The 17,238-nt window shown below is 49.3% G+C and overlaps 1 protein-coding gene across 5 annotated transcripts in view; it reads right to left on the reverse strand.

Annotated features, from left to right (window-relative positions):
* Nucleotides 1–16,704, reverse strand: part of PAX7 (paired box 7) — a 102,308-nt gene extending 85,604 nt beyond the window's left edge. For 2 of the 5 annotated variants that reach the window (XM_086764609.1, XM_086764604.1), the window contains exons 1-4: nt 16,620–16,704; nt 14,548–14,783; nt 13,773–13,902; nt 12,813–12,947 (exon numbers count right to left, since the gene is read on the reverse strand). In XM_086764609.1, coding sequence (XP_086620735.1) covers nt 12,813–12,947; nt 13,773–13,902; nt 14,548–14,783; nt 16,620–16,704 — 586 coding nt within the window. The remainder of the gene's footprint in view (nt 1–12,812; nt 12,948–13,772; nt 13,903–14,547; nt 14,784–16,619) is intronic. The other 3 variants (XM_086764608.1, XM_086764605.1, XM_086764606.1) reach the window with 3 other exon arrangements.
* Between the last annotated feature and the right edge of the window lie 534 nt (nt 16,705–17,238).

Genomic DNA, 17,238 nt, shown 5'->3' on the forward strand with positions numbered 1-17,238 from the left:
TCCTAAAATTGCTGGGGAGACCCCACGCGTGTCCAGGCCGGGAATAAACCACCGATTTCTCGGGCTCTGCCGGGGGGAACCCATTAGGGCCTTGATGGTCTTACACAGCCCCTGCCTGGCCCGCAGCCCTCTCACCAGCAACGCGGAGCCTTTATTGGTTTACTTAGATGTTAATCCCTTAACAATCAAGTTGTCTGACCATGGAGCCCTGTCTCTATTCTTGTTTACATCTAATTACGGGGCTGAAATGCCACTTCCCTTCCCAACAGCCCCGCAAGCCTGCAGACCAACTTTCATTTCACCCCTTTCAGCAGGTAAAGCCCCTTCTCCCGGGGAAGCGGCTGAAGGGAATTACAGCAGCGGTGGCTCGGCAGCATCCCGGGCGGCTCTGCTGGGCGCAGATGGCTGGGAAAAAAAGGAGAATGGCTGGGGGAGAAAGGGGTCTGGGCGCCAAAAAAAAAAAAAAAAAAACAACCCTGTTCGCAGCCCACCTTTGGAGCTGGAGTGGTCCTTCTCTCCTGCATCCACCCCCTTGTCCCCCAGAGGGGCTCTGCTCCCCAAGATCTGCAGATGAAAAGAAAAGCTCGCCCATCCCGGTGTCACGAAAATCTCAGAGCTTCCCTTAATTCAATTAAACCTCGTAACTCCAGGAAACCAGCGGAGATCCACCCGAGCGAGCCAGTAGCCGGGGCTAACAAAGGACCTTTCTTTCCAGAGGGTGTAGGGACCCCCATGTGTCATCCATTCCCGGCGATTCCTGCCTCGTCGGGGTTAACGATTCAGACACCACTGCGAGCTCTGGGACTGCAACTTGGCTTAGATAGCGTCTCAGCCCTGGGGCAATTCCTCTAAATCAATTTTCAAAACAATCAGTTTAGGGGCTTTTAATTAAGCTTTAAACCAGTGGTTAAAAATAGCAGTTTACTTCTTTAGGATGCAAACCAGGCTAGCGTAAAAATAAATCAGAGAGACGGGCCCGCTGCCTTTTGGGATTCAGGGAGACGTAGATTATATACGTCCCAAGATTACCAGGATTTTTTTTTTTCGTTCTTCTCATAATTATTCTCTCTCGCAGCAGCTGCTCTTTTCCTGCCAGACAGTGAACTGTCCGTAGGACCGCACAGCCGGGGATTGCCGTGCAGCTTTCCCAAAGCAAAATTTCGGCGAGGAAACCTCAGTTCTAGGTCAGGATCCCGCTGCGAGCAGCAGGTTCCCCGCCTTTTTCTATATATCATGAAGCTGGGGAAGAAATAAAAACAAAAAACCCAACCATAAAATAAAGTACCCGGCTGGGCTTATTGCAAGGGGGTAAAGCCCAGCCAGCCCCTCAGCCCGGAGCGCTGCAAACCCAGCTTGCTCTGCCCAAAGATGAACTCCACTTAAGAGTTGAATTTAGGCTCCTTTGTGGTTAAAATCGAATCCTCCAGGTTATTCCCACCTCCCCGCCACCCTCTTCCTTTGTTTAGTACTTTTTTTGATTACAGGAAAAGGGATGCTCAGCCCGAAACACACGCTCCACGCTTTTAAATCCCTTAAGCTGGGGAGGTTTTCGGCTCCCCAGCCTCGGCCGGGGAGCAGATGCTTAAACGCAGCTCTCGCACCGAAAGCACCTCTTAAAAGGGACCACTGCGTTAGGTTGATTAAAGAGTAATTATGGGCGGTGGGACTCCTTTGGAACCGCTTCTAGGACTCTCCGTGCCCGGAGGATTTCTCCCTAGGTGACACAGATAAATTACAGATAGGGCTGAAATAACTTTTGTCCGCGACGGGCCGGGATGAGCCTGGTCCGTAAATCCTGGCTCAGCAGTGGCTAATGAGGCAGTCATGCAAAACGCAGCCGGTTAAACCTGAAAAGCAGCGGCGTGGGGTGACTTCTCCTCCCTGCCAGACCCGCGGAGGTTTCGCAGAAAGGGTTGGTGGGGTTTTTTTCCCTCCCTCCCTCCCCATCCCTCGCAGCCTCCAGCCCAAGCGTGGCTCCTTGGCCAAACGCGCAGCCGAGACCTTGACCCAGTTTGTTCCCAGTTCGGGGAGAAAACAGAGATCCAGCCGTCGGACTTTTGCCCCATCTCCGTGCTGCGGCAGCGAGGGGAGTGGGATGTCTCCGTGCCCAGTGCCCTCCAAACTTGGGGGGGGGAGACTATTTTGGGGTGGGGCGGTACCTCTAGCTTGGGGAGAGATGCTGCGACCAGCCCGACTGGGTGGGGACCCCCGCACCATCCCAGCCGTGTTCCCAATAAGCTAGACTTGGGTTTTCTCCTTTTTTTTTTTTTTTTCCCCCCCCTCTGTCAGCGGGAGGAAAAAAAGCCAAATTCCCCGTGGGGAAGGTCGAGAAGAGCTTTAAAAAATTTAAATCTCACCACGAGGGAAGACAAGGGAGGGGGAAAAAAAAGAATCATAGGGGGTCGGAGAGCGATGGGAGCTTTCCCCGATCAACCTGTTCTTAGGTGGGGAGGGCGAGAAACCTTTCCACAGTTGGATTCATTCCCCCCCAAAATCTCTCCTTCCCGTTCTGCGCTACTTCCAAGGACTTGCTGCTGCTTTTCCTCCGCTCCTTCCCTGAGCATCCCCCTCCTCCCTCCAGCGCCTTCCCCTCTTTTAGATCTCAGCGTGTTTGCTCTTGACTTCATCCACTAAGTCAATAGTTTGGAGATGCCCTCATCCTCAGAGGCCCGAGCCCCCGTGTCCCCTCCCTGTTTTCTCCTGCGGATAATGGCAGCCTTTTGTCGTGTAATCAAGCTCCCGAGGGGTTGGGAGACAGATATAGATTCTTGGCATTTGTCGGTGAAAATGAAAGCTGGATTAGGCAAAGGCGGCTGCACACTCCATGGTAAAGGACAACAACTATTCCCCCATTGAAAGTCCCATTCTGGTTTGGTTATTTTATCTTTAAAAGTTGTTTGTATTTCTAAAGTGGCTATTGATGCACTTAGAAAGTGTAGCAAGCTGTAAAGCCTCGCTTCAAATGAAAGGCGGACAAAAAAGAGAGGAGGTTAAGGGGAGAAAACAGAGTGAGGAAAAAAAATACCGTCAGAAAAGGAGGGGGGAGAGAGGAGGGGAAGGGTGGCAAAAGAGTTAAAAAGATCAAATTCAGCCTGGGGAAAGTTTAAAATCGGAGAGAAAAGTCACGAAGTCACAGCAGCCGGGAGAGAGGCGAGGGCGCGGGGCTTTCGGCTCCGCTTTTTCCCCTCCCTGCCTCATAGGGAAAAAATAAGGACAATATTTAGGTTTCCCTCCTGCGCATTGAGCTGGTGTTGGGGGGGGGGGGGTGACAGGGATTTTTTTTTCTCCGCGGGGGACACTTGACTCTTTGCAGCTGAACTCTAAACCCGAGCAGCTTTCTGCTCTGCGGTGAAGTTAGTTTGTTCTTCAGCGGTTGATCACGACCACCACCCCTAATTTTCTCCTTGACAAGAGATTTGCTGAGACACTTTTGCCAAGCAAGAAACGAGGAAGATTGTCCATCTCTGCACTACTAATCTTTGAGCAGTTTCCCTCGAAAAGCATGCAGATTTTGTCAATATAGAATTTTCCCCCAAACATCACTCGGATTTAACCACCTCGTCCTTTAGACGCGTCTTAATCTGGGGCTGTACCGTCTCTCCCTCTTTACATACCCCCCACCACCCCCCAGTGAATCGGGATGCAAGAACTGGGTTGTTTTGTTTGTTTGTTTAAAAAAACAACATTTGTTAAAACCCCCCCAAACTTCTCCTCCTCCTTTTGCTGGAGTTTCAGGATTGGAAATTGCAGTTTACCCGCTGCGAGCAGATTCAGCCGCACGCACGAGGGAGGGTTTGTGGCTGGAAGAAGATTAAGGGGAAAAAGAAACAGAGCAAAAGGTACAAACCAAATATTCACATTCTAAAAAAAAAAAAAAAAAGCTTCAAATAGCTCAATTTGCTGCTATTTAGCATCAAACAGGCATCTTCTCGAGAAGTGGGGAAATAATTTAAAAATAATTTAGTTACTGCACAGAAATAACGAATCCCTCCGGAAAACGCCAGCTTTTTACTAAATACGCACGTCTCTACATGGGGGTGTGTATATATATATATAGTCCTTTAAAATCAGCAGCAGCTCCGGCTATCTGCCCTCCCTTGGATAATTTACACCATACAAAGGTTGGGGGCTATTAATCCCGTCCCCCTCCAGCCCCAATACCTATTCATGTCAGTGTTTCTTTCTTTTTTTTCCGAGCAATCCAATGTGCCGGAGACAATTGTAGCGAATTTAAACATGACCGTCCCCTGAATATCCCTCGACATCGAAGTGTCCTTTGTACCTTCACCTTCTTTTTAAGACGCTTATGCATTTAAAAATGCAAAATAATGCAGACATCGGGTCTTTGTTAAAGCGCAATCAGTCTGATTGGATTGATTTTTCGCTAGAAAAAAAAAAATCTCTACGAAGTTTTTTAACGATGGGAAGTTTGACGGACGATTTAAGGACCCTTCTTCTAACTTTAAGCAAGGCGAAAATCACGCGAGTATTTTTAACTCCACTTGGAGGGGAGTTGCTGAAAAGCAGCAATCCTGTCGAATCAACTTTCCTCCCTCTTCTTTAATTCCCAATAAAAATGCAAATCAATTCATCCTCATAATGGGAACGAAAAAAAAAAAAAACACCACAGAATTGCGGTCGCTCCGGACTTTCCCCTCCACTCCAGATTTGGACGCGAAGGGAAACGGAAGGAATGAAATAGAAATTCCCTTTGAAATCAGCAAAATAACTTCTTTTTTTTCGGACACCCGCCCCTTCCCTCCCTTGGGTTTGGGGACCGCGGTTTCGCAACTGGCTGCCCCTCCCCGCGTCCCCCTCTCCCTCCTTTAAAGATGCCACCAGGTCACTTTGATCCGCGGTCTTAGGGTCTCCGGACAAAGAAGGCAGTGAAGGCTGAAGGCTGCCGGGTGTTCCCCCCCCGCCTCAGCTGCCCGCACCCCGCCCGGGAGGGAGCCCCGCTCCCCAGGGTCAGGCAGAGTGCTGCCTTCCAATTTTAGCAACAACGGGGGGGGGGGGGGGGGGGAAGGGAACAACAAACACACCAAACAAAAACCAAACAGAGAAGAGTGAAAACCAAGAAGGGTTTTTCCTCCCTCTTCCAGAGAGAGAGCGAGCCCGGGGGCAGGGGACAGGCAACTTGAAGGGGAGAGCGGGTGTAAAAATAGTTTTGTGCTTCCCCTGTCTCCGCCGAGCCCCTCCCCCGAAACCTCCCTTGGGGCTTAGGAGCCGTGGGTCATCCCTTCGTGGGGCCGCGGGGCATCCCTCCGTGGGTCATCCCTCCGCGTCGCCCCAGCTCACCTCTGGCGAGGCAGGGCAGCGAGGGACCGACCAGCCTAGGACAGGCAGCCCCCTCTTTGAACCTCAGCTTTTTTTCCTTAAAAAAGATACTTTTTCTTTTTTTTTTTTTTTTTTTTTTTTACGTTGACAGGTGGAGGTGCAAGGGAAGCATCCCTCGGGTGGGACGCTGCTGAGGGGAGAGAAACCCTCCCCTCACTTGCCTTCTCTTCAAGGAGACTCGGCTAGCCTTTTCCAGTGAGTTTAAAATATTCTTTTAATTTGAAACAAACCCTTTTCCTCGTCTTCTTCCACTCCAGCCCCAAGCCCTCCAGCAGCCCGGCCGGGACCGCAGCCGCGCACAAAATGGATGAGCTAAGATGTCTTCCCAGCTGCAGACTTCATGAATGAGCGAAGCCTTCCCCGGCTATAGATTGATAGATATAGATATATTTCATGAATGAGCCGAGGGTCCTCCCCGCCTCCCCTCTGCCTCGGCTGTCCCTGCAGAGCCCACGAACAGCAACGACCGCTCACAAGAATTCATCACAGGACCCAGAGCCATCCAAGCAAGTAATATGTAGTCTCAGATCTCGTATGTCCCACAAGACAGAGCGCCTGCTAATTAATAGACAGTGATTCCTGCAAGCAGCCCTAGCAGTCTGTAATATGATGAACTTCCTTTGTACCGGTGTCACCACAAATGTTTCTGATAAGGAAAAGCATCCAAGGATCAAAGACTATAAGCTTCTCAATTTCCTCAAGCTGCCTCTACTTTTCCTCACCTACTTTTTCTTTTTTTCTCTCCCCTTTCCCAGCCCCTCCGAGGAGATGCAATCCTCCCTCTGCCTTCCGACAGCGCTGAGGTCTGCTCAAGTGCGGGGGTCAGCGCCCCCAAAATGTCATCATCCTCATCACTTGCACCTTCATATTCTGCCTTAATTAACAGAGAGGGGAAAAAAAAAAAAAAGGCTCCAATTCTGGTTCTCGCCCTCCCCCGCACCTCCTCATCTCTTCCCCACTTCTCCCCAACTCCGGATGACAAATGTCTTTATAAACAGGCATTAGCTGACATCTAATATCTTTTGTGGCAAGATCATGCAAAGTGCGAGCCCTCCCGAGCGAGCACCAGCCCTGGGGCGGGATGAGCCGGGAAGGAGGAGGCTTTTTTGGGGGGGAGGGGGATGCAGCAAACCTCCCACCCCCGGGCACGCCGGCAAAACCGCATCCCCATCCCAACTTTTCCTCCCTCCGTGGGCTGCACCTGTGCTTCCCAACTCCTTATTTTTTTTTTTTTTTTTCCCCCCTAGGCTGATAGGAAAGGAGGGGACAAGGAGCCCTTCGCCAAAACCCAGCCCCCGAGGGCTCTGGTTACTCCACCTGGATCTTCACACACCCCCCGCTCCCGACTCCCAAAGGAATCTTCTCGCCGCCCAAAAACCAGAGCTCAAATCGGACTGAAGTTCAGATTAAATAAAAAAAAAAAATAAAAAAATTTAAAAAAAAAGCAAAAGCCAGTGGTGGAGAGAAGAGTGATGTGGCAGCTGATGGAAATGAGCGCTTTTTTTTTTTCTCCTAAGAATAGTCTCTATAAATATATAATATCTCCAAAGCGCAGGTCTTAAGAGGGCCCCTTATTTGCTTATTTCTTTTGTAGCAAACGTAATTTTCAGAAAGATCCTTACCCCCCCACCCCCCTCGCTTTACTCTAATGCTCCAGTAAGTACCTTACAGCTTTAAGGCTAGTGTTATATGTGCTTTAAAATCCTGCCATGTAAATTCCCCTGAAAAATTTGGAAAGCTTCTCGGGGGGGGGGGGGGGAACTTGGGGGGGGGGAGCTGGGAGAGGGGGAGGGGGAGAAAGGGAAGGTTAATCCGGGTTTAATGCTATGATGCAGTCACAGGACCAGGGCTAGGCTGATTGTGTTATCTCTTCCCAACATTTGGGTCTCCCATATTTCACCCAGCCAAATAGCTGCGAGAAAAAAGTGCGTATGGAGGCACTCCTGACGCCTCAGGAAAATATGTTATTAATATCTAAATAACTTCCCAATACTGTCTCTAAATCTTCCCTTCACCACTCCAGATGATGAATTCGTTTGAAGTGTTCTCCCGTCTCATCTTTTCAGTGTCTCTCTCTCTCTCCCTTTTTTTATAACCAGGCTTATTTCAAACTGGTAAATATCTAATTCCTTTAACCACATTGCAGACACGTCTCTCCCCTCTTATATACAATTCTCATTTGGAGAGATCCATATATACACGTCTCTGTAAAAGAGAATAAGCCCCAACACAGCCTTCAACTACTTCTTTAAATTATTTGGAGGTAAAGAGCAGTGGTATTTTGGGGGGAATATTTGTTTCCGAACAACCCCTGCACACACCTGGATCCCACATTTCCTTCCCAGCCTTCCTGCCACTTCATCCCATCCCTGCCTGTTCTCTCCTACCCCCAATTACGGATTAGAAATAGACCCTACAGTTCCTTCCTCTCCTCCTCTATCACGGCATCAGTCTCCCCCGCATCGCCAAATCTCCGCTTCCTATCCCTCCCGCTATAGCGTAATCCACCATCCACCTTCAAATTACCGTTTTTTAACTTCTAGGCTGCGTTTCCTTTCCCTTCCGAGCTGAATCCCGGGCACCCCACCTGCCAGCCCGATACCAAGATTTGCTTTTTTATTTGCCCCGGTCTATAACTGAACCTATTCTTCTCCCCCAAAGAAGGGGGAGGGGTGCGGGGGGGATGATGTAAAAAAAGAAAAACACACAAACAAACCCTGGATCACAAACATCTCCCTTATATTATTTCACTTCCTACTGTATAATTGAACCTCTCTCCCCGCATCCTTGTCTTAAGTTTGTTTTTTAAAACGTCTTGTATTAGATTATACTCGTTTATTCCCCCCTCCAACCTTATCTCTCCTCCTCTCTTCTCTCCTTCCCGTCACACTTGATTTAGGAAGGAGTTTATCTTGCAAACATTTGCCTACTTTGTTTATGTAGACCAGGTTCTGCAGCTACTCGTTCCCAAAAGCCACTGTTTGCCTTTGTAATTGTTATCTGTGTTTATTGTTGTACCTCATTTGTCTCAGCTTTTTTTGTGACATGTAAGCTCCGTGTGTGCTCACATCCAGCCCCCCCTTCCTTCTCCCTCTCCCTGCTTTTTTTTTTTCTCCCTTCTCCGTTTCCCTCCTCTTTCTCCCTGAAATATGCACAGAATAACTCAGCCTAAAGCCAATGAATTGCTTGACACTACCCTATCTCTTTCCTGCCCCCCATTATTAGAGCTGATCCCACTCGCAACACTCACAAATCCCGCCTGGTCTCTGTTTGATTAGATTGCCAACCTTTCGTAATCCCTTGATTTGATGAAGTGTCTGCCCCCCCCGATCTCCCTTCTAAACACACATTTACAGAGAAAGCGCTTGTTGGTTTTAAATCGATGCAGATTGTTTGCTGATAAATTGACTCCGCAGCCCCTCTCCCCCTCCAAACAAAGCCCCTTTCCAGGTGGGGGGGGGTCCCCCCTCTTTCTCCCCATCCCTTCCCTCCCCCAGCCTAATTAAATTTGGCAGGACCTTGTCCCAGCAGCTCCCTCCTGCCTCCAGCCCCCCAAAACCCCTCCATAAGCAGCAATGACTGCTGCCAAATTAAATTGTTATCGCCTCCAAGTGTCCAAATACTTCCCCCCCCGCTGTTCCCACCTTTACGCCTTTCCCACCTCCAAGAAAAACAACCCGGCTTCCACCACTCGGATTTCCCCATCCCACGCAAGATTTCCACGCGGCTACGGGGCGGGAAATCGAGCGGTGGAAGAAACTCCGTGCGGTAAAGCCGAGTTCAGAGAAATAAAGCCGTCGAGAATGTTAATTAAAAACCCGTGTTTTCACCCCGGATATGAGCACCGCGCGAACCCCGAGCATCCTCCGCCAGCATCGCCGGAGCGGGACCGGGGACAGGACCGGTTGCCCCCACGCATGACCGTGGGGGGCGAGCAGCTGAACCTCCCTCTCCCCTCCAGTGCAGACAGATCGCCTTCCCCATAACCCCACCGCCCCCCTCCCCACTTCCACCTGTGTCTGGTTGCAATTAACACCCCAGCAGGATGAGGCCCTCGCCCCCGCTCCCCCTCGCCTTAAACGCTCAGCACCCCCTTAGATTTTGGGGGGTGCCCAAATGACACCCCGCATCCAAATCACCACCCTTGGATCTGCGCATCACTCACGCGTGACCCTCTCTAATAAACCCCACCAGTCATAATAAATAACAACAACCTCAAATAATAATAACTCAGTCTTAACAAGGCTAAAAAAAAATAATAAAAAAAATAAAATAAAGTGAAGCCTCATGAATATATGCCCAGGGCTAGCTGGAGTGAGCCGTTTAAAGATGAAAGTGCAAAGAAATAAAGGCTCAATTTAATCTGCCTTAAAACCCTTCAACTTAACGTTTGTGCTGGGAACTCAGAGAGTGAGTACTGATTGGGGATAAATACATTTCTTAGCATGCCTTGGAGCTATTACACCCTTCTCCAACACAGCTCCCTATTCAACAGCCACAGTTTTCATTACCAGCTCTAATAAGTCTTAACATTATTAAATGCCAAGCAGACGATAGAAAGAAACAGGCGCAGGGTGGAAGCTTTCTTTAACACTTAAAAAGAGAGAGCATTTAGGGCTGTCTTCCTCCGGCTCCCTGCAAGGAGAACCCGCAAGTGGAGCAAAGGCGTTTGTCAGAAGGAAAAAGGCCAAAACAAAGTTTTTTTTTTTTCCACCCTCCTTCTCCCCCACCCCATCCGCAATAATAATAATAATAAAATGCATGGGAAAAAAAAAAAAAAAAAGCCAAGCCCACGCGGGGAAAGCAGAGCTGGAGAGCAAGTGTCAGGAGTGCCTTAGTATTTTTATTTTATTGCAAACCTCCCAGGAAAATCGGTGGAGATCTCTAAAGAGCATTGTTATTTCCGAGAAAAAAAAAAAAAAAAAAAAAAAGAAGGAAAAAATACACAGCGCACACTCACCGCCTCTGAGTGTTTTACAAGCTGAGTCATCAATTACCTTAATTGGAGCCATTAAAACTTTGCCAGACGTGAAAATACACGTTGACGGCGGTAATTTTTTTTTTTTATGATTACTTTTTAATTGCACTCGATCTTGTGGCGATCGCGGCAGCGCCTGGATCCAATGCGCTGCTTCTGCGCCTGATGCTCCCCCCTCCAAAACTCCAAATCAGAGCCTTTTTTGGGTGATTTCTCCGCAAATCTACGGACTCAGGGCGCGACTGCAGGGCAGGAAAAATTTAAAAAAAAATCTTGATAAATCGGGATTTATCTCAAGGGTTGGGAAAGGGAGGTAACGCGGCGCTCCTCGGGCTCCGACATCAGGAACTTGCCCAAATTAGCCCTCGATTCAATCCGGGCTGGTTTCGTAAAGAAATGGGGGGTCGTGGTTTATTTGTTCGCGATATTACCCATGAAGGAAGAAGAGAGCGTTTTGTTTTGCTTATTGACACACACTTCTGCATATTATTAAGGAGAGCTTCCAGCTCTCTCACTCTTTTTTTATCATTATTATTTTGGGGGTGGTGATGGGGAACACACGCACGGACAAGGGGGAAAAAAAAAAAATCAATCAGCAGTATAAAAATTATATGTTTTTTTCAAGCAATGAGGCTCATAAAATAAATCTTAACCCCAAAAATCTTTTACCTCCCCCCACAATAAAATTAAAAGCACCCCAAAGTGATGGGGGGGAGCTTTGCGCGGACACAATAGCACCGATTTGCAAATGAGCATCGCCTGTTTCCAAATCACAAGCAACATTTTGCAACGTCCAACGGCTATCCTTTTTCCAACAGACGGTCCTATAATATTACAAAACTATCTAACAGCAGGGAGTTTTGAATAATTTATCTCCCTTTCTTCCCTTCCTTGGCCCTTTGTCCAAACTTTTTCTCCTCCTTGCAGAATTTTGAATGAGAATAGACAAGCCCTCCCTCCCCCATCCCTTTACTCCATTTTTAAGGCAGCCGAGGGTTTTTCCCCCTTTTTTTCCTTCCCTTTCTTTTTTTTTTTTTTTTCCCCTCCCCTTCTTCTACTGTTTGCTTTTGTGGTCAGGAATCTTTTGCTTATAAAGCTTCAATAGACTTGGTCTTTGTAAGTGAAGTTCATCTTCAAGGTTGGGGAAAAAAAAAGGATTGGGTCCTTAAAGAAACCCCTTTTGTGCACCTTCCTTTAAAACTCCCAGTAACATTTGATGGTGACACGAAGAAGCTTTTTTTTTTCTGCCCCAAATTCCCCCCCACTTCAATATTTCCTCACTCACATTGTCCCAAAATGGGCAAAACCTTGTAGCTAGCAAGAAACTTTGTAAGCGATTCCCCCCTGCTTCCCACACCCGGACTGGGGACCCCCTCCATATGGAAAATAACTCTCACCCCGCTCCCTCTTGGTTCAACATCGACAGTATCACAAATCCCCCAAAACTCCAACCGACTCAACCCCGACAGGCCCGGGCCATCACCATTTTGCCATCAATTTTGGGAAAAAAATAACAAACCCCAATTCCCTGAAGCCCATCCCCAAGACTTGTAAAATTGCCGATTCCCCCCCCCCCCCCAAAAAAGCACCAAGCTCTGTTACACAAGGAAATAATTTTTTGCCTCAACTGAGACAGCAGCTCCCGTTGCTTAAAACTTCCCCATCTTTGCAAACGCCCTCATTGATAAACCTCAATTATGCCCCTTAAAAATGCCATCTTTCCCCCTTTTTTAGGGAGGAAGGGGAATCATCACCTCCACTAAGCTTGAAAAAAATCAAATTACAAGCACCGCAGTGGCCGGCTCCGGCCATGCCTCATCTCCCATCCCACATTTACAGCACAGGAGCTTTAAAAAGTTTGATTTTCCCTCCCACAAGAAGAAAGCACCAACCGTGGGAGATGATAACAGGGCCCTCTGCTTTCCCCGCCACCAACCTGGCCTCAAGCCTTTCATCAGAAATGCCAGATTTGTTTTTCTTGATTTTATTTTGGGGTGCAGACCCCTTATTTCCTCCAATCCGAGGACCCCTCATCTCCCCTCAACACTTCCCCGGCACCACTGCCTCTGCGACAGCCCCAGCCCAGTGCCGATCCCAGCTCCTGTAATTGATATTGATTGGCCAAATCGGTCAACTGTCAGCCCCAGTTTCAGGGGACCATTTAGAGAGCAGGAGAGAAATCTGTTTAACAAATTCATTTAGGAATCAGAGGTGCCTTCCCCTCAGCCATCTCCTTTCCCCCTTTATAAATAATTGATCCAGAACAAAAAGCCAACAACTCTTCCTCCTGGGAAAGCATCCTCAGCCTGAGGGGCTGGGTACCACCTTCCCCTCCCAGGGCCCGGCATCACATCCTCAACATCACTCATTTTCGGAAAGGACAAACACAAGAGGCTCTAGAGCCATCCCCTGTCTTACTCTTGGTAGGAAGGGATGCGTCCCCTCTCCCAAATGTTCCCTCCAGCCTAGCCTTGGGACACACGCGGGCCACCTTTACCTTTGTCGCCCAGGATGCCGTCTATGCTGTGCTTGGCCTTCTTCTCCCCGTCTTCCTCCTTCTTGTCGCAGTCTTCCTCTTCCTCTTTCTTCCCGAATTTGATGCGTAGCACACGGCTAATCGAACTCACTAAACCTCAGACAGTCAAAGACAAAAAGGCAAATATAAGCTGCCTGGGAAGGCAAGGCGGGAGCCGGCTGGGAAAACTCAAGCCAGAGCTGCGTGTCTTGGGCAAGAGGCCTCACACGGACACGAGGGGCACCCACACCCCTTTTCCCAAGGGTGTGCACCTGCCGGATCCTCCATGCCCCCCTCAAAACACCCCTGGGTTCACCCCCATAATCGCACTGAGCTGCCAAGCCAGACACCCGAAGTTTGAAGTGCTTGTCACCATTCCCCCCACTGAGATACCCGACATGAGCAGCACCCCGATTGTGTGCAACGCCCCATGGAGCATCACAGCCAGTGCAACACCCCGGGACGTGCACCCCCAGGGTTACTGCCTGCTCCGTAACAGGGAAAAGCCCCCCCCAAAACCCAGCTTTCACACCAGCCCCAAATGGGACCCATAGCCAGATTGAGAGCTGGGCCCTATCCTGCTTTGGAGGAGATGTGTCCTGCAGAGGAGGCTCGGCCCCCCAAAACACAGGGGAACCCTCAGCCAAGGCCTGAAGAGCTCACGCATCCCCGCAAACCTTGGGGTATGGGGTCACTTTCCATGAGCAATGGGGATCCCTGGCTGATGGAGACGCTGCTCTGCAGCCCCCACCTGAGCAAACATATCCCAACGGGGCAACCAGGCTCCCAGTAACCCCTGGATTTGGGGTCTCCCCCTTCTTTATCAAAGCAAAGGCCAAGAGGATCTTTGTAGCCCCTGGAAACGTTTTTGGTTGTAATAACCATTTCCCTCCATCTTCCTACAGGTATCGGGGTGTCCTTCTTGCCAAGCTGCCTTCTCACCTGAGGGCACGGTGCTCCGGTCACAGTGCCCATCCTTCAGGAGCCTGTCTCGGATCTCCCAGCTAAACATCCCTGGGTTTTCCCGTTTGTATTCCTCGATTTTCTTCTCCACGTCGGGAGTCGCAACCTGCTTTTGTGATCAAGGGACACCGGTGCGTGCCCGCGTATGCAGAGAGAGGGGAAAAAGAGAGAAAAAAAAGCACTTTTAATTGAAGAGAAGCCAGAGAGCTCAGTGCAATCCTCCCTGCTCTAGTTTTGGGACTAAGAATAAGGATTTAAAGGGAGAAAAGGAGAAAAATAAAGCTGGGGAAAGGCCCTCCTTTCCCAAATGTTGGCCACCCTAAAAGTAAGGATTTCTGGGGGCCAAGGAGCTCAGCCAGGATGGATTTATCCTGAGCCCTCAGGGGAGGGAGAAGGAGGCAGGGAGGAGGTGCAGGGGATGCTTTTTGGCCGGGGCTATGTACACCCAGAGATTTATTATTCCCTGAAACATCCCGGCTCGCCTCCTCCTCACACACCGGGGCCGAAGCAAATGCTTGAACGCGCGACACTTGTTGCACATAGAGAAAAAAAAAAAAACCACCCTTTAATTTATTCATAGCCTTCAATTCAGCACCAGTTTTTCCCTATCTGAGCCTGCAAATTGCAGTTTTCTTAAACTGTCCTCTCTTTCCCTGTGCATCCACCTAAAAAATCTTGTACTACCCCCAAAAATCTTATTTTTTTTTTTAACACGATGAGGGTGGTTTAGCGTGGCCCCCCGCATTGCACTCACCCTGGGCTTGCTGCCTCCGATAGCTCCGGGACGGATGGAACCGGTTTCCTGGTACCTGCAGAGAATTTTGGAGACGCAACCGTGGGAGACCCGCAACTGCCGGGAAATCACGCAGGGCCGGATCCCGTGGTGAGCCATCTCCACGATTTTATGACGGATGTGGTTGGGAAGTGGCCGTCCGTTGATGAACACTCCTCCGAGCTGGTTCACCCTGCCCTGGCCCAGCGGGGTGGAAACTGGAGAAAGAAAAAAAAAAACCACAAACAAAATAAGGTGGGAAAAACCCAGCAAAACGAGGCGCATCTCTCCCCGCACCTTCAACTTCTCTCACTGTGTTTGATTTTTTTTTTTTTTTTAAAGGGAGAAAACTCTCCTGCATCCCCTGGCCGCGGTGTTTGTCCCCGCATCCCGGGGAAGACTTTTTGCCATCGGTAGAGGGAAAACAAAAGCAGCCCGTGGTCCGCACGCCCATCACCCCGCTCTCTGAGGCGGCCGCTATGTTTGTGCCTATATACATATTTTTGGCATTTCGCAACTATGTTTTAGATCACAGCCGACGTTTTTAAACGCAAAGATTTAAAACCTCATCGCAAAGCCCCCCAAAACTTCCCCCCGCCCCCCAAAAGCGCGCTACACTTCTTTCTTCAAATTACGGGGCTATCTGCTTTCAAACAAACTTTTGGAAACAATATCTCTAAATACCCTCGAGGGCCTTTTTTTTTTTTTTTTTTGTGGTTTAGGTGGGTTTTGTTAAGCGGTTTGGCGAGCTGCGGAAGAAGCGCGGAACCTACGCGGCCGCGCCGCTTTCCCCCGACACCTTGCGAGGCGCATCCCAGCCCGGAGCTGGGGACCAGCGGCTCCTTAATTCCCCTCCCCAATTTGTTTAATATCTCGCGATGGAGATCTTGCAAGATTAATACAATTTCACAGGCTGGAAATTAAAAAAAAAAAATAGGAGGGGGGAGAACTCAGCTGGGTAATTTGCAGAAAGGCTGGAGGGGGCGAGGGACAGGGAAGGCGAAGGGTGATTTTTTTTCTCTTTATACAAAGAAAAGTCGATTCCAGAAATTGCCTCGCGATTTAGCAAGAATCATGCACCGCTAATTCCAAGTCACTCGGCCAGCACTCCCTGGATATATCATTACCGACAGATAACACTCGAGTGGCCAATTTTACATTCAAGAGGTACTAAAACCGCCGGCCGCTCTCTCTTTTCATTATTCCCAGTCATGTTGTGCAAATATTGTTGTAATCCTTTGATCCTTTCCCTTGCCGTCTGTTTTACTTCATTTGCTATAGAAAAGCACTTCAACAAATCCCCCCAGCCTGTATGTTTTGCAGCCTGCGTGGTTTTCCACAGGTTTGAGTTTCGCCACTTGATCACGGTCAGGATGAAAACTGTCCTGTTTAATAAATGCGAGGAGAAGCGTCCCGCTCTAATTCAGCCTTTTTAATTTTTTTTTCTTATACAGAAGTAATAACCCCGTTACACAAAGGAAAAGCGGATGATGGGGAAAGTTGATGTGCTGCGAGGTGGGGATCACACTGAGCGAGGTGACAGCGAAAGTCCCCCCCCCCTTTCCGCTCGCCAGCCCTGGCCAAGGACATCTCAGCTGCCCGCAGCCAGTGGATGCTCCCACTTTAAGGTTTTGGGTTTTCTTAATCTTATTTTCCCCTTGGAAATTTGAAAACTATCAGTTTGTTTGGTTTTCCCCATCTCTTCGGGGAGATTAAATTGTCGGGGTATTCGCGGGTTCTAAAAGAATCGAACCAAAATAATGAGAACCTGCCCCTCAAAAAAATCTGTGGGATGTCCGAAACTACTTTAAATAAGAAAAAAAAAAAAATTAAAGGAGGCAAAGCTCCGTAATTTCGCCGGGAGGGAGCAGCTACAGAATAAAGGAGCTAAACACAGGCGAGAAGTTGGGATGCTCAGGTCGGGACCCCCCGGGGCTGCAAAGTTTGGCTGCATTTCCACCCCCCTCACCAGCCCAGGCCGGTCCCCCCACACCGCGTTATACCGAGGTGCTGGGGGGAAGGAGCGGTTTGGAGGGGTGCTTTTCCAGACCTACCTTCCAAAGGGAAGCCTGTGCGAGGGTAGTTTTGTCCCGGAGCCGGACGCATCATCCGCGGCACAGTCCCGGGCAGAGCTGCCATGGTAAAAAAAAAAAAAAAAAAAAAAAAAAAAAAAAAAAAGGGGGGGAAGGGGAGGGGGAGATTTGGGGTGGCGGAGAGGGTCCGGTCCAAACCCGGGGGGGTCACCCCCTTCGCCCCGGGAGAGCCGAGAGAGGCCCGGGGGGTCTGCAGGGAGAGATCTCGGAGCCGGAGCGCTTCTTTCTCTCTTCCAGCCCGCGGCTGCAAAACAAGGGAGAAATCTTTGCTCCGAGGAAAAGAAAAATTAAAAAAAATATATAAAATTATAATGAGGGGAGGTGGGAAAAGGGGAAGGGGGAGAATAATCACCCACCAGAAATTCCTCTTAAAGTTTTAGGGCTATGTCAGGACCGGCCTGAGCGGGCTCTCCGGAGGAATGCAAGCCGGGCTGCCGGGAGCCGCAGACAGAGCCAAAGTTGCCTGGGTGCTGGGCTGGGCTTAGGGCTGGGGAGAGGGGCCGGGGGGGGGAGCCGAGTTCCCCCCCCTTATTTTGTTTTTGCTTGCGCTTTTTTTTTTTTTTCTTTTTTTTTTTTTTAA

This window comes from Chlamydotis macqueenii, chromosome 21, assembly GCF_036417535.1.
Source record: "Chlamydotis macqueenii isolate bChlMac1 chromosome 21, bChlMac1.mat, whole genome shotgun sequence".
Classification (NCBI taxonomy): Eukaryota; Metazoa; Chordata; class Aves; order Otidiformes; family Otididae; genus Chlamydotis; species Chlamydotis macqueenii.